Source organism: Halichoerus grypus, chromosome 2 (genome assembly GCF_964656455.1).
Source record: "Halichoerus grypus chromosome 2, mHalGry1.hap1.1, whole genome shotgun sequence".
Lineage (NCBI taxonomy): Eukaryota > Metazoa > Chordata > Mammalia > Carnivora > Phocidae > Halichoerus > Halichoerus grypus.
Window position 1 is genome coordinate 146,132,010 of NC_135713.1, and position 19,290 is coordinate 146,151,299.

Here is a 19,290-nt window from a genome sequence, read left to right on the forward strand (position 1 = left end):
TGGGAATAAAAATGTTTTATCTTCAAAGAAATTCATAAAAAGGAATCTAATAAATACTCTAATATACAGATTTCTGACAACTTCAGCTCATAAAACTGAATTGGGTAAAAATTTCCAAAACTACTGGAAAAACTGGATTCAAAAAGAATAAAAATTAGGAATAGGGAACTAAACGAATTGAAGAAGATAATTTTAATTTTTATGACTTGTTTAAAACATTGATGATTCTCTACCGTTTTGTTTTTCCAGACTCTGGAAAATGTTTTCTCTTTTCTCTTAAGCTTATCAACAATTTGGTAAGATATACCTGTGTGAACACAGGTGAAACATTTACTTTTTCTCCCTACCTGATTTCTCCAAAATTCAAAACCTCTTGAGTATCCTTTTTGGTAAGGTAATTAGTTGTTTTACATAAATTCAATGAGAATCTGTTCTCCTCATAATAGGACAGTGATTATATCACCACAACTCTGACTGGAATATCATATTCAAAAGAGATGTGCATAAACTCGAACATGATCATGTCACAGATAGACCCCAGGACCTGGCCTTTACTGCCCACCTGCTTAGACTCACTAACCTTTGTCTTACATTTTCACCTAAGCTCTTCTTTCCAGCTTTCCTCTTGACTCAGGTAAAAGAAACTGGAAACTACCCCCCAGGTGATGGCGACTGCCCTGACAAGTCCTCCTGCCCCAGACCATCCAGAACCTTTGAGCTAAACCTGACTCATGCCTGTGCAGATGGACCACGGAGGGACATCTGGAATGATCTACAATTACCTTTACTTCATTATACTACTAAAAGCTCTGCCGAAGAGGAGCCTCATTTACACAACATACAATGTATATATAGGAGTGTTTCCTTAAGGTGCACGTGTAACCTTATGTCTTGCCTCTACATAGGATGGCAAGGCTTCCCTATCTAAATATTCATCCTAAACAAAAGGAACCCATTCACCCTCTCTCTGGAAGTCATGGCTTTGGAAGCCATTCTCGTGATCTCATTATTTGCTGCAAATAAAAATTTTCTTTGTGTGACAACTCAACTTGGTGCACTTTCTTTTTTTTTTTTTTTTAAGATTTTATTTATTTATTTGACAGAGAGAGAGAGCTAGAGAGGGAGAAGCAGACCTCCCGCGGAGCAGGACGCCCGATGGGGGGCTCGATCCCAGGACCCTGGGATCATGACCTGAGCCGAAGGCAGACGCTTAACGACTGAGCCACCCAGGCGCCCCTTGGTGAACTTTCTGACTCACCATGGAGTGAACTCATGTTGGTTTGGTTACAATCAGTCAGTTTTAGGAACTAAAGATGAGTTTACTGAGCTAATAAAGCCCCTTGAAAAAAAAATCGACCTAGTACCCTGGCTTAAAAGGTTCCAGTAAATCAGTTAAAAACAAAACAAAACCAAAAATTCATATAGTCAATCACTATTCTTATTGTATTTATATAATTAATCAGGCCAAACTTAATACAAACAAATTAGTTTTATTATTAAAAATGAGGGTCATTTTAAAGAAAATAAATTATCCCCACATCTTTATTTATATTAGATTCTAATCCTGTTAATTGTCTTTGAGGTTTTGTTATATAACTCTAAATTGGACTTGATCCTGAATTCTAGTTTTCTAAAAAATCTGGCTACAACTCTCCAAACTAATGTTTCCAATTTTCTCCCACCCTTCTCATTTGGAACTGCTACAAACAAGACATCCCTTGAATCTCCTTGGAAGGGACTATACCAGGGCTTCTTCACTACCCAGATGGCAGCCAAACGTCAGGGACTTAAACCTTGGATATGCATCTCATAGCTGGAAAATAGTCCACATGACATCTGGTCCTATACAAGAAGTGGAGCCCTTCAAATCAAACTGACTAGGAACAGACATTGAGGTGAACTGCTTCTGCCCAAGATCCTGGATCAAATTAACGCAAAATCCTTTCTCTTCTTTCTTTGTTTTACTCTGACACTGGCCTGGAAAGATAATGTCATTATCTGTATCTCCCAGGCCATTCAAAGTGGGGGTGGGGGAAACTTTGTCTTTCAGACTGCTTGATTTGTCATTATTAACAAAACAAAAAAACAGGGGCGCCTGGGTGGCTCAGTGGGTTTGGGTCTGCCTTAGGCTCAGGTCTTGATTGAGCCCCATTAGGCTCCCTGGCTCAGCAGGGAGTCGGCTTTTCCCTCTGCGCCTCCCTTTCCCCCTGCTGGTGCTCTCTTTCTCGTGGTGTCACTCTCTTGCTCTCAAATAAATAAATAAAATCTTGGGGCGCCTGGGTGGCTCAGTCGTTAAGCATCAGCCTTCGGCTCAGGTCATGATCCCAGGGTCCTGGCATCGAGCCCCCCAACTGGGTACCTGCTCCGCGGGAAGCCTGCTTCTTCCTCTCCCGCTCCCCCCGCTTGTGTTTCCTCTCTCGCTAAAAAGGACAAAACACCGTATCAGTCCGTTAGCAGTGCCACCTAGTGGAAGTAATTTGTCTTCGCAGCGGTCATCATTCTTGGGTCTATAAACGCCCAGACAGCGGTCAGACAGCCGGCGGTACCTCTCAGCTTATCTAACTGTGCTCCTAAGATATCTCATTGGTCAGCTCCCCTGGATTTACATCATCAAGTTAGAAGAGACCTCCCAGCAGCCTCAAGATTTGCTTCCCTTGGCAGGACCAAACTTCCTGGTTAGGAATGAATGTGAGAATACAATTTTTAAAAGACAAAAAAAAAACCCTCCTTAATTCTTAAAGACATTGCAGAATCTGCTGCGCCGACAATGGTCCTTAGACTCTCTGGCCAAAGTTGTTCTTGATTAACAGAGTAGCTCTCGACTGTCTTTAGCTGAGCAAGGCGGTGTGTGTCCGTGCTGTGGCCACCACCGTCTGTTGTACTTGGATGACGCTTTCTAGGGAAACTGAAGGTCAATTACCTAAGATCACAGAACAAGCAACTTGGCTTTAAAAAGTGACATATTCCACAGGTCTTTCTTCGACTTGTTTTGTTTTGGTTATTTGAGCCTCGGAGACCATAGCTCCATGGTGCACTACAAATATTGGGAGTTTTCTTGCTTATCATAATCATTAAAATATCCCTGTGCATTATAGTCTCTCAAAAGCTTTAAATGCATGTTTGTAACTGATGAGGGAACGGAAGGCAAGCTGAGGACAAAGCAGAACCCCCCCCCCCCATGGGATATATGTGACATTCCTCATGCACTCCTGGCTTCCCTAAAGCTAAGAAAAAAATAGCTAATTTATAGAGATCGTAAGCTCCCTCAGTTTACAAACGTCTTAGCAATCCACAAGAACAAAGCACTTCTATCAATAACCTAGCTTCCCGAAGGAAATGTAGATACAGTTAAATGTCCTTATAACCTGCAGCCCATTGACAGATACTTGAAGTGGGCAGAGTGTAACATTCCTCCAGGACGCTCCCAACTATCTTAATGTTAATGCCTTGCTAGAGGGAAAAACAACCTTAACTAGAAAATGGCAAGGCCTCAGCTATCCTGTGAGTCTTCTTTAACATAGGAAAATTCTTTTGAAACCTCCCTTTTCCTTACCTCCCCTAATCCCTTAGTATATAATCAGCCACCCCTCACAACCCCGGGGGCAGCAACTCTTTCTGCCCACAGGTCCTGTTCCCGTGCTTTAATAAGCCACCATTTTGCACCAAAGACATCTCAAGAATTCTTTCTTGGTCATAAATGTCGGCTCCAGACCTCACCCCACCAAACCTCACTTATATTCCAAACCCCATCATAGCCACTAGCCACCAACCAAATTATCTCCCCAAGACTCAAATGTCAGGAAAAGAAAAATTAAAAAAAAGAGGATGATGACTTAAAAATTGTGAACCTGAAGTAACCTGTGAATATCAAAGAACTTAAAAATGACCTCATGACCTGTGAATATCACACAAAGGATCAATAAAAGCTGTGAGAACTAGAGTGCTATCTGAGAGTGGCACTAATGCCTTAAATTTTGATCACATCTCTCAGTTAAGCTAAGAGACTGATCAAAAGGAAGGAATTGTAAAAATTAAACAAAAAAACCCAAACTGGTGGGGTTTTAGAATATAAGTAAGGTTCGGTGGGGTGAGGTCCAGAGCCAGACAACCAAGAAAGAATTCTTAAGACGTCTTTGGTGCAAAATGGTGGCTTATTAAAGCACGGGGACAGGACCTGTGGGCAGAAAGAGCTGCTGCCCCGGGGTTGTGAGGGGTGTCTGATTACATACTATGGGGTTAGGGGAGGTAAGGAAAAGGGAGGTTTCAAAAGGATTTTCATATGTTAAGAAGACTCACAGGATAGCTGGGGCCTTGCCATTTTCTAGTTAAGGTTGTTTTTCCCTCTAGCAAGGCATTAACATTAAGATAGTTGGGAGCTTCCTGGAAGAATGTCACACATGTCCCACCTAGGAGTGGAGGGTGGGGGGAGGTTGCAGGGTGTCCCCTAATGCTTTGTCCTCAGCTTGTCTTCTGTTCCCTCATCACAAACCACAGGCCCAAAAAAGGCCCCATGTCCATAAAGCAAGATTTAACACCTAACCTAACTATTGTTTCAACCCTTCAGCAATGTAACCTATAGCTAGCCACAAGAATTTCCTGGTCAACACTAGGAGGCAATCCCCTGAGAGACTCTTTCTTTCACCCTTAGGAAGGTGACCTTGCCTAAATACATTCTTTGCTAGTGAATTTCCTTTTTAAAGTGCATTTCCCCTGCCTTTAAAAACATTTCTTTTTCTGCAGCTCAGCAGAGCTCCCAACTGCTTGCTGGAATGAATGCTGCCGAATTCATGAAACATTTAATAAAGCCAATTTGATCTTGAAATGTACTTTTTAACACTACCATATCGATGAGGGAGCAGAAGGCAAACTAAAGGCAAAGCACAAGCTGACACTCCACAACCCCCTCCCCCCCCCAAAAAAACGACTCCAGGGTGGGCTATGTGTAACATTCCCCAGGCACTCCTGGTTGCCCTAAAACTAAGGAAAGGGAAAAACAAATGGTAATTGATAAAGATCACAGTCCTGCAGGACAGGAGTCTCCATCAGTTTACAAATGTCTTAGTGATTTACAAGAAAAAAAGCAATCTTATCAATAGCCTAACTTCCAGAGACCCATAGACTCAATTTCCTGGAGCCCCTCCACAGTGAGATGGGAAACAAAGGCAGAAGGGAATGTAGATAAAACATAACCTGCAGCCCTTTGAAAAATACTTGAGATAGGCAGAGTATAATTTTCCTCCAGGAAACTCCCAACTGTCTTAATATTAATGCCTTGCTAGAGGGAAAAACAACATTAGCTTGGCAATGGTAGGCCTTCAGTATCCTGAGTCTTCTTTAGAAATGAAAGTCCTTTTGGACACCTCCCTTTGTCCTTACCTCCCCCAACCCCTAGGTATATAATTAGCCATTCTTCACAGCCCCAGTGCAGCTTTTTCTGCCCATGGGTCCCTGTGCTTTAATAAAACCACCTTTTTGCACCAAAGACATCTCAAGAATTCTTTCTTGGCCATCGGTTCTGAACCCCAACACTCCAAACCACATCAATATGATCCGGCGATTTCACTTCTGGAATATATCCAAAGGAAACCAAAACTCTAACTTGAAAGGATATCTGCACCCCCATGTTCATCACAGCATTTTTATAACAGCCAAGACATGGAAATAATCTAAGTATCCATCAACGCACAAAGGGATAAAGAAGTTATGATATATATATACATACATATATATATATATACACACATATATATACATATACACACACATACAAAACGGGATATTATAACAACAAGGAAAACTTGCCGTTTGTGACAACATGGATTGATCTTGAAACCATTACACTAAATGAGGTAAGTCAGTGTAGGGGAACAAAATTTGCCACCCCAAAATATGTCTCTTTTGGGATGCCTGGCTGGCTCAGTTGGTAAAGCATGATGCGACTCTTGATCTCAGGGTCATGAGTTCAAGACCCACACTGGTGTAGAGTTTACTTAAAAAAAAAAAGTGTCTTCTGCATAAGGACAATTTTAGGTTGATTATTTTTTAAGAAACTGCAAACATAGGAAAAGCTCTGAAAACCAAGTAGAAGTTATTCTTTTGTAAGAGACATTTACAAGGGAAAATATGTAAATCATATTTATAAGGGGAGTTTCTATTTGTAAGGGTGTCCCCCAGCTACCAGAAAGAAGGGGATGATTCCAAATCTCTAGAAATTCTTATCAATGAATTAGATGACTTAAATCTGCATCACAACCTTATCCTTGTTTACTGTGCTTTTCCTGATAACCTCCCGGTAACTGACTTCCCACCCCCAACATACAATTTTCTTTGCCTGACAGTGGTATTTACGGGGATGGCTTTGGCCATTTCAGAGTTTCTCGGTTTTCCTGGTCTCTCCCATGTATAGATGTTACTAAACTTTTGTTTCTCTCCTGTTAATCTGTTTTTTATCAATTTAATTATTAGGCCAGCCCAAAAACCTAAAAGGGAAGAAGAAACACTTTTTTGCCCCTACGTCAGAAAAAGATAAATACTGTATGTTTTTATTTATATATGGAATCTTAAAAAAAAAAATCACAGAAAAAAGAAATCAGATTTGTGGTTCCCGGAGGCTGGTGGAGGGGGAATTGGAGGAAGGTGGTTAAGAAGTACACGCGTCCAGTTGTAAGATATAAGTACTTAGGGATGTATAACAAGAGGACTAAACCAACACTGCTGTGTGATACATATGAAAGTTGTTAAGAGTAAATCCTGAGGTCTCATCACAAGAGAAAAATTTGCTTTTTAAAATTGTATCTACATGAGAAGATGGATGCTAACTACACTGTGATAGTAATTTCACAGTATGCTGTACACTTTAAACTTATGCAGACAATATATGTCAATTATATCTCAATAAAGGTGGGGGAAAGGCTTATTATAGAAAATATTCAAGTAAACCTCACTGCAAGTTATAAGCACAGGCAAGCTCTGATCAGCCGAGTAAAGGAGTACACTTCTGAGGAAACACGTGGTCACCTGGGTAAGTGTGGGAATACCACTTCTCGCCCTTCCCTTGCTGTTGCCTTCAAGCCTCCCCCCTCCGGTGCCCAGGGCAATGGCACCTGAGCTGGAAACAAATTATTAGCGTATCTTGTGCAAACAGACCAATCTCCCCCCCCCCCCAACTAAACCACATGTCACAAACTCATGTCCTCTCTTGCAGTAAAAGGCTTTTTTTTTCCTTTCCTTTTCTTCTTCTTCTTCTTTTTTTTTTTTTTTTTAAAGCTTTGGGTTTTGGTTTCTGTTAAAATGCAGAGCACCTGGGTCAGGTTAATAGCACTCAGTTCTTCACAGTGAGAGGAATGAGAATTTGCTCTTCTCCTCTTGAAAATGAGCTTTGATGGGAAAACTCAGTGAGACTGGCTTTGAGCTCTGGAGGAGAAAATACAGATAAAGGAAGACAGGAATCGGGGTGATAAGAGGACTAAAGGCTGAAAGCTAATGATACACTTCCACCTAAGACCTGTTCCCAAAACCAATAAAACAAGGGATTTTCTGTAATCTTTTATTAGGTATGGAAAGCAGAGGAGGAAAAGCAATGGAGAAGACCTGAAATTTTATCTATAATTACGTCGACCTTTCTTATTTTATCAAAAATCCTGAGGCGCCTGGGTGGCTCAGTCGTTAAGCGTCTGCCTTCGGCTCAGGTCATGGTCCCAGGGTCTTGGGATCGAGCCCCGCATCGGGCTCCCTGCTCAGCAGGAAGCCTGCTTCTCCCTCTCCCACTCCCCCTGCTTGTGTTCCCTCTGTCGCTGTGTCTCTCTCTGTCAAATAAATAAATAAAATCTTAAAAAAACATTCTAAGCTGACTCACTCCTTCTCGCTAAGCGGTAACTGTTTCTACGGTGACGGCCGGTGGGCGGGAGAGGAACGAGGAGGCTGAGTCCGTTTCCAGTCAGCTCTACCCCTTCCTATGAAAAGACAGACTGGAACTGAGAGGCTGAGGGAAGCCGGCGAGGCCTGAAGGCGGAGCGAGCGCAGGAGCCGCGGGACAACCTTGACGATGGAGGCGGCTCGCTTAGGACACCTGACAACAGGTGAACTTAAGACCGAGTACGCGACCCCAACTGAACGGCTTCGGCCCCACGCAGAGCCGCGACATCCGTGCGGGCGCCCGGGGAACGGCCGCTCCCGGAGTCCCGCAAGCCCCCGGGAAATCCCGGAGGAGACACGACTGCTCAGACCCGGGCCGTGATTCCCACTTCAGGGGTGACATCTTCTCTCCTCTTTCCCCTCAATACGAGTGGACTCCGGAGAAACACAAAGAAGCTCTGCTCTAACCAAAACGTACTACGCGCCAACCCCTCGCTCGGCCCGTCTCCCTCAAAACGCGGAGAGTCGGGGACCCACGTTCCCCTGCTCGGAGGCGGGACGGGCTCGGTCCACGGAGCGGACCGGGATCTGCGCCCAGCGCGGGCCGGCAGACACAGGAACTAGGCCGCTCGCCCTCCCCGGATGCCCCGCGGAGCAAGCCCCCGGCGGGGGAGTCGGCGGAGGGCGCAGGGCGGGGGCCGGAAGGCGGGAGCGCAGGGCCGAGCTGGCTGCGCACTGAACACGCGCGGCGCGGGAAGGCGCGCAGGGCCCCACCCCTTCCTCTCACCTGCGAACAGCGGCGTGAGGGCCAGGCTGCAGGCCAGGAGGAGACTGCTTGGCGCTGCCGGGCTCATGGCTGAGGCCACGCTCCGTTCTCTGTGGAAACAGGAGCCAGTCAGCCAAGGCCCGTGGAAAGGGACGCCCGGGCCACCCAGGCTCGCCTTCACCCGGGGGCCTTTCTGCCGCTTGCGAGCCCCTCCCAGCCCCTTCGAGCCAGGCGGGCGGCCGCATGATCGGGCTTTCGAGGCACCTGCGACTCAGAACGGCCCACGCTTGCAAGCCTGAGGCAGACTGCCGCCGGCCTGCTGGTTCCGCACAACACAGGCGGGCGGTGGGGCCGGGCAAGCCGGCAGACGAGGACCCCACAGCCGCACCTGGTGCCGCAATCCCGGACGCAGCTCTTCCTGGGGCGAACCAAAGGGCACTGCACATGCGCGGGAGGCCCATCCCCATTGGTCCCTCCTGTTCTTCCCGCCCCCCCCAGAGTCCTGGCCAATGAGATGCTGGCACCGCACGTCCCACGTGACAGGAAAAAGCCTGGTGGACTGTTTCCACCGTTCAGACAATTGGGGAAACACCAGAAACCCGCGTACACGTTTTCCTGGTTCTGTGCTGTTCACCCACAGCACCCCAACCAATTATAGAGGTCTTACCATGACTGATCCTCTTTCCTACCTACTGTCACAAACTCTGAGGAAAGGGTACCTAAGTGCTTACCTCTCTGGCCAGGGCCGCCACCCTCGCTCCGGGTGGTCGGTGCACTCAGAGTGGGCACCTCAGAGCGTGTTGTAACACGCGCTTCACCTCCTTGACAGAGAAAGCCTGGACTGAGCGCTCGGAGAGCCAGGGATCTTGTGCGCGAGCGTGATCCAGTGTATGCCAGTGCCTAGCGCTGTGTCTAGGACATGAAGGCCCTGTCAGTATGTGTTCCCCGAATGAAGGATCCCTCTACCTCTGAGCGCAAAAATGTTAGAATTCTTCCTGTCCTCCCATAGGTGTTTTCAGACCTTGCTTTTGCAATACCTGTAAAAACCGTGCTTCTTTGGGGGAAGCAACCTAATTGCCCCGTGAAGGATGAAAGGATAAGCAAAATTTGGTATATACACATAACAATATTATTCAGCCTTAAAAAAGAAAGAAATCCTGTTGTAAGCGACAACATGTGTGACCCTGAGGACGTATGCTTAGTGAAATAAACCAGTCACAAAAAGACAATTACAGCTTGATATGAGGTATCTGAAATGGCCAGACTTTTAGGAACAAAGTAGAATGGTGACTGCCAGGGGCTAGGAGGGAGGGGGAAAGAGGAGTTATTCAATAGAAATAGAGTTTCAATTTTGAAAGATAAAAAAAGTTCTGGAGATCTGGTGCATAATGATGTGCATACAGTGAACAGGACTATATCACATATTTAAAAACGATTAAGATGGAAAATTTTGTTATGTGTTTTTTTGTTTGTTTTGCTACAATTAAACAAAAACAACATACTCCTTTGACATTTGCCTCTACGGCCTTCATTCTTTGTGACAGATTCACCAACTCCTGGGTTATTTCTGACCATTCCTCAAGTGTTATATTGTGGCCCCAAAGATATGTCCAAATCCAAATCCCCAGAACCTGTGACTACTACTTAATATGGCAAAATATGTGATTCAGTTAGAGATCTCAAAGAGGAATTTAGCCAAGATTATCTGGGTGGGACCTAAATGCAATCACATGTATCTACGAGAGAAGCAGAGAGAGTTTTGAGACAAACAGAGAAGACACAGAAAAGAGGAGGCTATGAGACCATGGAGCCAGAAGTTGTAGTAATATAGCCACAAACCACTAGAAGCTGGAAGAGGCAAGGAACAGATTCTCCACTTAAGCCTCAGAGTGCATGTTGCCCTACCAACATCTGATTTCAGACTTCTGGCCCCAGACCTGTGAGAGTACATTTCTGTTGTTTTAAGTAATTCGGTCTGTGGTAGTTTGTTACAGCAGCCCTAGGAAAATAATACAAGTAATCCATTTGGTTCTTGAAGTAATTGCACACTTGGAATGTGGTTAGATTGGGGAATGGAAAATTTAATTGTAATAAATTTATTTATTTATTTATTATATTATGTTAGTCACCATATATTACATCATTAGTTTTTGATGTAGTGTTCCATGATTCATTGTTTGTGTATAACACCCAGTGCTCAGTTTAAACTTAAATAGTCCAAACCCTGGAGCTATCATATTGAGTTGCTCTACTGTGCCCTTTGCTACACTATACTCTCACACAGTCACACAATAAGATTTCTAACTCCCAGACAACTGTCCCTAAACAGGACCTGCCATTACTAATGCTCTAACTCCTACTCCAAGTCTCTTCAACATTCTCACACCTGTTCCCACCAGAGTATGTTTGAGCGTGTGGACTCCTTTTGGTTTCTTTCCTCTAGGGAAGGAGAACTTTTAACTTTGTTTTCAAAAAATGTTGAGTGACCCTACATAAAGTGTTAAGTGAAGAGGTAGCATACCACCTTACAAGGGAGAAAATATAAAATGTCTAAGGTAAATGTCTCATTGGACTTTTGGTAATCTAGACCAGTACTGTCTGATAGAAATGCAATGTGAACCACATTTGTATTTTAAAATTTTCTAGTAGCTTCACTAGGAAAAGTAAAAAGAAACAAGTGAAATTAACATTAGTAATATATTTTATTTAACCCTATATATCCAAAATATTATTTCAACATGTAATCAAATAAAAAATATTAATGAAATAGTTTACATTTTCTTTCTTTTTGTGCTAAGTCTTCAAAATGGAGTATTTTACACTCAGAGAACATTTCAATTTTCACGGGAACATTTAATTTTCAGGAGAAATCCTTAATCTGTATTTTGATCTTATAAAATTTATAGTTGAGGGGCATCTGTGTGGCTCAATTGGTTAAGTGTCCAACTCTTGATTTTGGTTCAGGTCATGATCTTAAGGTAGTGAGACCGAGTACCACACTGTGCTCCATGCTCAGTGGGAGTCTGCTGGAGATTCTCTCTCTCTCTCTCTCTCTCTCTCTCTCTCCCTCTCCCCTTCCCCCCTTTACATGCCTGCTCTCTCTCTCTCAAATAATAAATATTAAAAAAATAAATAACATAAAATTTGTGGTTGAAAGGAGATTCAGATACCCAAGATACTTCAAGCATACTAAAAATTTTCCCAATTGCTGAGTAAAGTATTAGTTTTTAAATTTAAAGTAATTAAAAGAAAATAAAAAATCAGGTCCTCAAAAGCACAGTTACATATGGCTAATAGCTACTGTATTGAAAAGAGCCTCCCTAGATTAACATTCTGTGACTAGAAACTCTCTATGTAATAAATGAAGAGAGGAAATACAAACATTTCAGGTGAGCCTACCTAGTAAGACTGGAATTAAATGATTTATTGAGATTGACAGGTCACACACAAGGTAATGGGGGCACAGGAGGGTCAGTGCCAGTCCAGCCTCCAACTCCAGTAGGAGCCTGCTGGATTCATCTTCATATCAAAAGACAAGGCACTGCCTCATTCCAGCTTGGTATCTGAGCATTACATTGACTATGGTTGAAGAGTATGATGACTGGCTCTACTTGTCCCAGTGGTTGTGTCTTCTCTTGACTCTGTCATCCTAACATCTATTCCTAATCCCCCAACAAATCTGAGATGAACTCTAAACTGGATTTTAGTGTCTAGGATCTCCATACCTCACCATAGGTCTGGCTTTAACTCAGATAATCCACCAGGTGATGGCTGGCACTCTGGGCACAGTTCTCCAATACACAGGTAATAAAGTAGAAAATTGCCCCTCTGTCAGGTTATTAGGGGGAAAACACTTGAAGGAGAAAAACACAGCTTTTGAAAATGGACTGCACTCTGACTTGCAAAACAGATACACTGTGTGAAAACATGACTATCAGATCATATCCAAGCTCAAGGTCTTTTAACACCACTTAGTTCAGATCCATATATTTCAAGATAACACAAACAGATTTAACAGTAACTGTACACAGGTCTTCTAAAGATATGACTATTTATTGTTGCAGCAATTCTCTGTTTTCTAAACTCTGATCAGTGTTGGCCAGTACTGTCCTATGACTAACTCCTATGAATAACTCTATTAATATTCCATCCTTAATCCATCCTTTTTGAGACTTCCCATGGTCCCTTATGGTGACTGTTTTCCTTGTTGCAGAAAGTAAGAAATAAACCTTATTGGCTACAGATGTGTTCCCGGTGATGTTTGTCTGATAAGCGTCAAAGCAGATTTCCAACATTTGTCATGTTCTCCTTGAAATGCTCGTCTGAGCCCACTTTTGCTGGACCCTTTTCTTCTTTCTTTCCTTTTCTTTTCTTTCTTTCTTTCTTTTTCTTTCTTTCTTTCTTTCTTTCTTTCTTTCTTTCTTTCTTTCTTTCTTTCTTTCTTTCTTTCTTCTTTCCTCTTTCTTTCTCTCTTTCTCTCCTTCTCTCTCTCTCTTTCTTTCTTTGAGAGCACACATGCACATCTGTGCATGCGAGCAGAGCAGGGAAGGACAGAGAGAGAGAGAGAATCCCAAGCAGGCTCCACACTCAGCACTGAGCTGAGCTGGATGTAGGGCTTGATCTTGTGACCCTGAGATCATGACTTGAGCCGAAACCAAGAGTCGGAGGCTTAACTGACTAAGCCACTCAGGAGTCCCTGCTGGACCCTTTCTAATCACAACAGTCATTTGATGTTTAAATATCCTTATCTAGATTCAATTCAAGAACTACAACATCTAATGGCTCTTATTATATTATATGTATTATATTATACATGCATACCCGAGGATGTTTATACTTTTAAAAGAGGACAAAGAAAGATTAGTGAACATCTCTATTGCTAAGTCAGGCAACATGGCACATAAAGAGAAAAGAGATTGTTTCCTTCATAGATAGAAGTCCATCATGAATTCAAATCCCTAACCCTTCTTCTTTTTTTTCTTCTTCATCTATCTCGAAACTTTTTTTAATTTTATAATGTTATGTTAATCACCATACATTACATCATTAGTTTTTGATATAGTGTTCCATGATTCATTGTTTGCATATACACCCAGTGCTCCATTCAGTATGTGCCCTTTTTAATACCCATCACCAGGCTAACCCATCCCCCCACGCCCCTGCCCTATACAGCTCTCAGTTTGTTTCTCAGAGTCCATAGTCTCTCATGGTTCATCTCCCCCTCCGTTTTCCCCCCCTTCATTTTTCCCTTCCTGCTATCTTCTTTCCTTTTTTTAAACATATAATGTATTATTTGTTTCAGGGGTAAAGGTCTGTGATTCAACAGTCTTACACAAGTCACAGCACTCACCATAGCACATACCCTTCCCAATGTCTATCACCCAGCCACCCCATCCCTCCCACCCCCCACCACTCCAGCAACCCTCAGTTTGTTTCCTGAGATTAAGGATTCCTCATATCAGTGAGGTCATATGATACATATCTTTCTCTGATTGACTTCTTTCGCTCAGCATAACACCCTAGAGTTCTATCCACGTCGTTGCAAATGGCAAGAATTCATTCCTTTTGATGGCTGCTTAATATTCCATTGTATATATATACCACCTCTTCTTTATCCATTCATCTGTTGATGGACATCTTGGCTCTTTGCATAGATTGGCTATTGTGAACATTGCTTATAAACATTGGGGTGCACGTACCCCTTCAGAACCCTACATTTATATCTTTGGGGTAAATACCCAGCAGTACAATTGCTGGATCGTGTGGTAGCTCTATTTTCAACTTTTTGAGGAACCTCCATAATGTTTTCCAGAGTGGCTGCACCAGCTTGCATTCCCACCAACAGTGTAGGAGGGTTCCCCTTTCTCCGCATCCTCGCCAACATCTGTCGTTTCCTGATTGTTAATTTAGCTATTCTGACTGCTGTGAGGTGATAGCTCATGGAGGTTTTGATTTGGATTTCCCTGATGCCGAGTGATGTTGAGCACTTTTTCATGTGTCTGTTGGCCATTTGGACGTCTTCTTTGGAAAAATGTCTGTTCATGTCTTCTGCCCATTTCTTGATTGGATCATTTGTTCTTTGGGTGTTGAGTTTGATAAGTTCTTTATAGATTTTGGATACTAGCCCTTTATCTGATATGTCATTTGCAAATATCTTCTCCCATTCTGTTGGTTGTCTTTTGGTTTTGTTGACTGTTTCTTTTGCTGTGCAATAGCTTCTAATCTTGATGAGGTGCTAATAGTTCCTTTTTGCCCCTGCTTCCCTTGCCTTTAGTGATGTTTCTAGGAAGAAGTTGCTGCAGTTGAGTCGAAGAGGATGCTGCCTGTGTTCTCCTTTAGGATTTTGATGGACTCCTGTCTCACATTTAGGTCTTTCAAACATTTTGAGTCTATTTTTGTGTGTGGTGTAAGGAAATGGTCCAGGTTCATTCTTCTGCATGTGGCGTCCAACTTTCCCAACACCATTTTGTTGAAGAGACTGTCTGTTTTCCACTGAACATTCTTTCTTGCTTTGTAGAAGATGAGTTGACCATACAGTTGAGGGTCCATTTCTGGGCTCTCTATTCTGTTCCATTGATCTATGTGTCTGTTTTTGTGCCAGTACCATACTGTCTTGATGATGACAGCTTTTTTTTTTTTTTTAATTTTTTTATTGTTATGTTAATCCCCATACATTACATCATTAGTTTTAGATATAGTGTTCCATGACTCATTGTTTGTGCATAACACCCAGTGCTCCATGCAGAATGTGCCCTCCTCAATACCCATCACCAGGCTAACCCATCCTCCCAACCCCCTCCCCTCTAGAACCCTCAGTTTGTTTTTCAGAGTCCATTGTCTCTCGTGGTTCTTCTCCCCCTCCGATTCCCCCCCTTCATTCTTCCCCTCCTGCTACATTCTTCTTCTTCTTTTTTTTCTTTCTTAACATATATTGCATTATTTGTTTCAGAGGTACAAATCTGAGATTCAACAGTCTTGCACAATTCACAGCGCTTACCAGAACACATACCCTCCCCAGTGTCCATCACCCAGTCACCCCATCCCTCCCACCCCACCCCCCACTCTAGCAACCCTCAGTTTGTTTCCTGAGATTAAGAATTCCTCATATCAGTGAGGTCATATGATACATGTCTTTCTCTGTTTGACTTATTTCGCTCAGCATAATACCCTCCAGTTCCATCCACGTCGTTGCAAATGGCAAGATCTTATTCCTTTTGATGGCTGCATAATATGATGATGACAGCTTTGTAATAGAGCTTGAAGTCCGGAATTGTGATGCCACCAGCTTTGCTTTTCTTTTTCAACATTCCTCTGGTTATTCGGGGTCTTTTCTGGTTCCATACAAATTTTAGGATTATATGTTCCATTTCTTTGAAGAAAGTGGATGGTATTTTTGATAGGGATTGCATTGAATGTGTAGATTGCTCTAGGTAGCATTGACATCTTCACAATATTTGTTCTTCCAATCCATGAGCATGGAACATTTTTCCATTTCTTTGTGTCTTCCTCAATTTCTTTCATGAGTATTTTATAGTTTTCTGAGTACAGTTACTTTGCCTCTTTGGTTAGATTGATTCCTAGGTATCTTATGGTGTTGGGTGCAATTGTAAATGGGATCGACTCTTTAATTTCTCTTTCTTCTGTCTTGTTGTTGGTGTATAGGAATACCACTGATTTCTGTGCATTGATTTTATATCCTGCCACTTGACTGAATTCCTGTCTGAGTTCTAGCAGTTTTGGGGTGGAGTCTTTAGGGTTTTCCACATAAAGTATCATATCATCTGCAAAGAGTGAGAGTTTGACTGCTTCTTTGATGATTCGGATGCCTTTTATTTCTTTTTGTTCTCTGACTGCTGTGGCTAGGACTTCCAATACTATGTTGAATAGCAGTGGTGATAGTGGACATCCCTGCTGCGTTCCTGACCTTAGGGGGAAAGCTCTCACTTTTTCCCTATTGAGAATGATATTCGCTGTGGGTTTTTCATAGATGGCTTTTATGATATTGAGGTATGTACCCTCTATCCATATACTCTGAAGAGTTTTGATCAAGAAAGGATGCTGTACTTCGTCAAAGGCTTTTTCTGCATCCTTTCAGAGGATCTTATGGTTCTTGTTCTTTCTTTTATTAATGTATTGTATCACATGGATTGATTTGCGGATGTTGAACCAACCTTGCAGCCCAGGGATAAATCCCACTTGGTCGTGGTGAATAATCCTTTTAATGTACTGTTGGATCCTATTGGCTAGATTTCTGGTGAGAATTTTTGCATCCATGTTCATCAAGGATATTGGTCTGTAATTTTCCTTTTTGATGGGGTCTTTGTCTGGTTTTGGGATCAAGGTAATGGTGGCCTCATAAAACGAGTTTGTAAGTTTTCCTTCCATTTCTATTTTTTGGAACAGTTTCAGAAGAATAGGTATTAATTCTTCTTTTAATGTTTGGTAGAATTCTCCTGGGAAGCCATCTGGTCCTGGGCTTTTGTGTTTTGGGAGATTTGTGATGACTGCTTCAATTTCCTTAGTGGTTATAGGTCTGTTCAGGTTTTCTATTTCTTCCTGGTTCAGTTTTGGTAGTTGATACATCTCTAGGAATGCATCCATTTCTTCCAGGTTATCTAATTTGCTGGCATAGAGTTGCTCATAATATGTTCTTAGAATTGTTTGTATTTCTTTGGTGTTGGTTGTGAGTTCTCCTCTTTCATTCATGATTTTGTTGATTTGGGTCATTTCTCTTTTATTTTTGATAAGTCAGGCCAGGGGTTTATCAATCTTGTTAATTCTTTCAAAGAACCAGTTCCTAGTCTTGTTGATCTGTTCTACTGTTCTTTTGGTTTCTATTTCATTGATTTCTGCTCTGATCTTTATTATTTCTCTTCTCCTGCTGGGTTTAGGCTTTCTTTGCTGTTCTTTCTCCAGCTCCTTTAGGTGTAGGGTTAGGTTGTGTACTTGAGACCTTTCTTGTTTCTTGAGAAAGGCTTGTATTGCTATATACCTTCCTCTTAGGACTGCCTTTGCTGTATCCCAAAGATTTTGAATAGTTGTGTTTTCATTTTCTTTGGTTTCCATGAATTTTTTAAATTCTTCTTTAATTTCCTGGTTGACCCATTCATTCTTCAGTAGGATGCTCTTTAGCCTCCATGTATTTGAGTTCTTTCCAACTTTCCTCTTGTGATTGAGATCTAGTTTCAAAGCATTGTGGTCTGAAAATAGGCAGGGAGTGATCCCAATTTTTGGTACCAGTTGAGACCTGATTTATGACCTAGGATGTGATCTATTCTGGAGAATGTTCCATGGGCACTAGAGAAGAATGTGTATTCTGTTGCTTTGGGATGGAATGTTCTGAATATGTCTGTGAAGTCCATTTGGTCCAGTGTATCATTTAAAGTCTTTATTTCCTTGTTGATCTTTTGCTTAGATGATCTGTCCATTTCAGTGAGGGGGGTGTTAAAGTCCCCCACTATTATTGTATTGTTGTCAATGTGTTTCTTTGCTTTTGTTATTAATTGCCTTATATAATTGGCTGCTCCCTTGTTAGGGGCATAGATATTTACAATTGTTAGATCTTCTTGTTGGATAGACCCTTTAAGTAGGATATAGTGTCCTTCCTCATCTCTTATTACAGTCTTTGGTTTAAAATCTAATTTGTCTGATACAAGGATTCCCACTCCAGCTTTCTTTTGGTGTCCATGAGCATGGTAAATGGTTTTCCACCCCCTCACTTTCCATCTGGGGGTGTCTTTGGGTCTAAAATGAGTCTCTTGCAGACAGCATATTGATGGGTCTTGTTTTTTAATCCAATCTGATAGCCTTTGTCTTTTGATTGGGGCATTTAGCCCATTTACATTCAGGGTAAATATTGAAAGATAGGAATTTAGTGCCATTGTTTTGCCTGTAAAGTGACTGTTACTGTATATTGTTTGTGTTCCTTTCTGGTCTATGTTGCTTTTAGGCTCTCTCTTTGCTTAGAGGACCCCTTTCAAGATTTCTTGTAGGGCTGGTTTCATGTTTGCAAATTCCTTTAGTTTTTGTTTGTCCTGGGAGCTTTTTATCTCTCCTTCAATTTTCAATGACAGCCTAGCTGGATATAGTATTCTTGGCTGCATATTTTTCTCATTTAGTGCTCTGAATATGTCCTGCCAGTCCTTTCTGGCCTGCCAGGTCTCTGTGGATAAGTCTGTTGCCAATCTAATGTTTCTACCATTGTAGGTTACAGATCTCTTCTCCCGAGCTGCTTTCAGGATTTTCTCTTTGTCTCTGAGACTCGTAAGTTTTACTATTAGATGTCGGGGTGTCGACCTATTTTTATTGATTTTGAGAGGGGTTCTCTGTGCTTCCTGGATTTTGATGCCTGTTTCCTTCCCCAAATTAGGGAAGTTCTCTGCTATAATTTGCTCCATTATACCTTCTGCCCCTCTCTCTCTTTCTTCTTCTTCTGGGATCCCAATTATTCTAATGTTGTTTTGTCTTATGGTATCGTTTATCTCTCGAATTCTGCCCTCGTGATCCAGTAGTTGTTTATCTCTCTTTTCTCAGCTTCTTTATTTTCCATCATTTGGTCTTCTATATCACTGATTCTTTCTTCTGCCTCATTTATCCTAGCAGTTAGCACCCCCATGTTTGATTGCACCTCATTAATAGCCTTTTTGATTTCGACTTGGTTAGATTTTAGT

At 42.2% G+C, this 19,290-nt stretch overlaps 1 protein-coding gene across 1 annotated transcript in view; it reads right to left on the reverse strand.

The window, feature by feature from the left end:
- LOC144380994 (uncharacterized) overlaps window positions 1–9,079 on the reverse strand; it is a 30,357-nt gene extending 21,278 nt beyond the window's left edge. Inside the window, exons 1-2 of the mRNA XM_078066424.1 lie at window positions 9,009–9,079; window positions 8,642–8,730 (exon numbers count right to left, since the gene is read on the reverse strand). Of these exons, the coding sequence (XP_077922550.1) occupies window positions 8,642–8,708 (67 nt within the window). The 5' untranslated portion in view covers window positions 8,709–8,730; window positions 9,009–9,079. The remainder of the gene's footprint in view (window positions 1–8,641; window positions 8,731–9,008) is intronic.
- Between the last annotated feature and the right edge of the window lie 10,211 nt (window positions 9,080–19,290).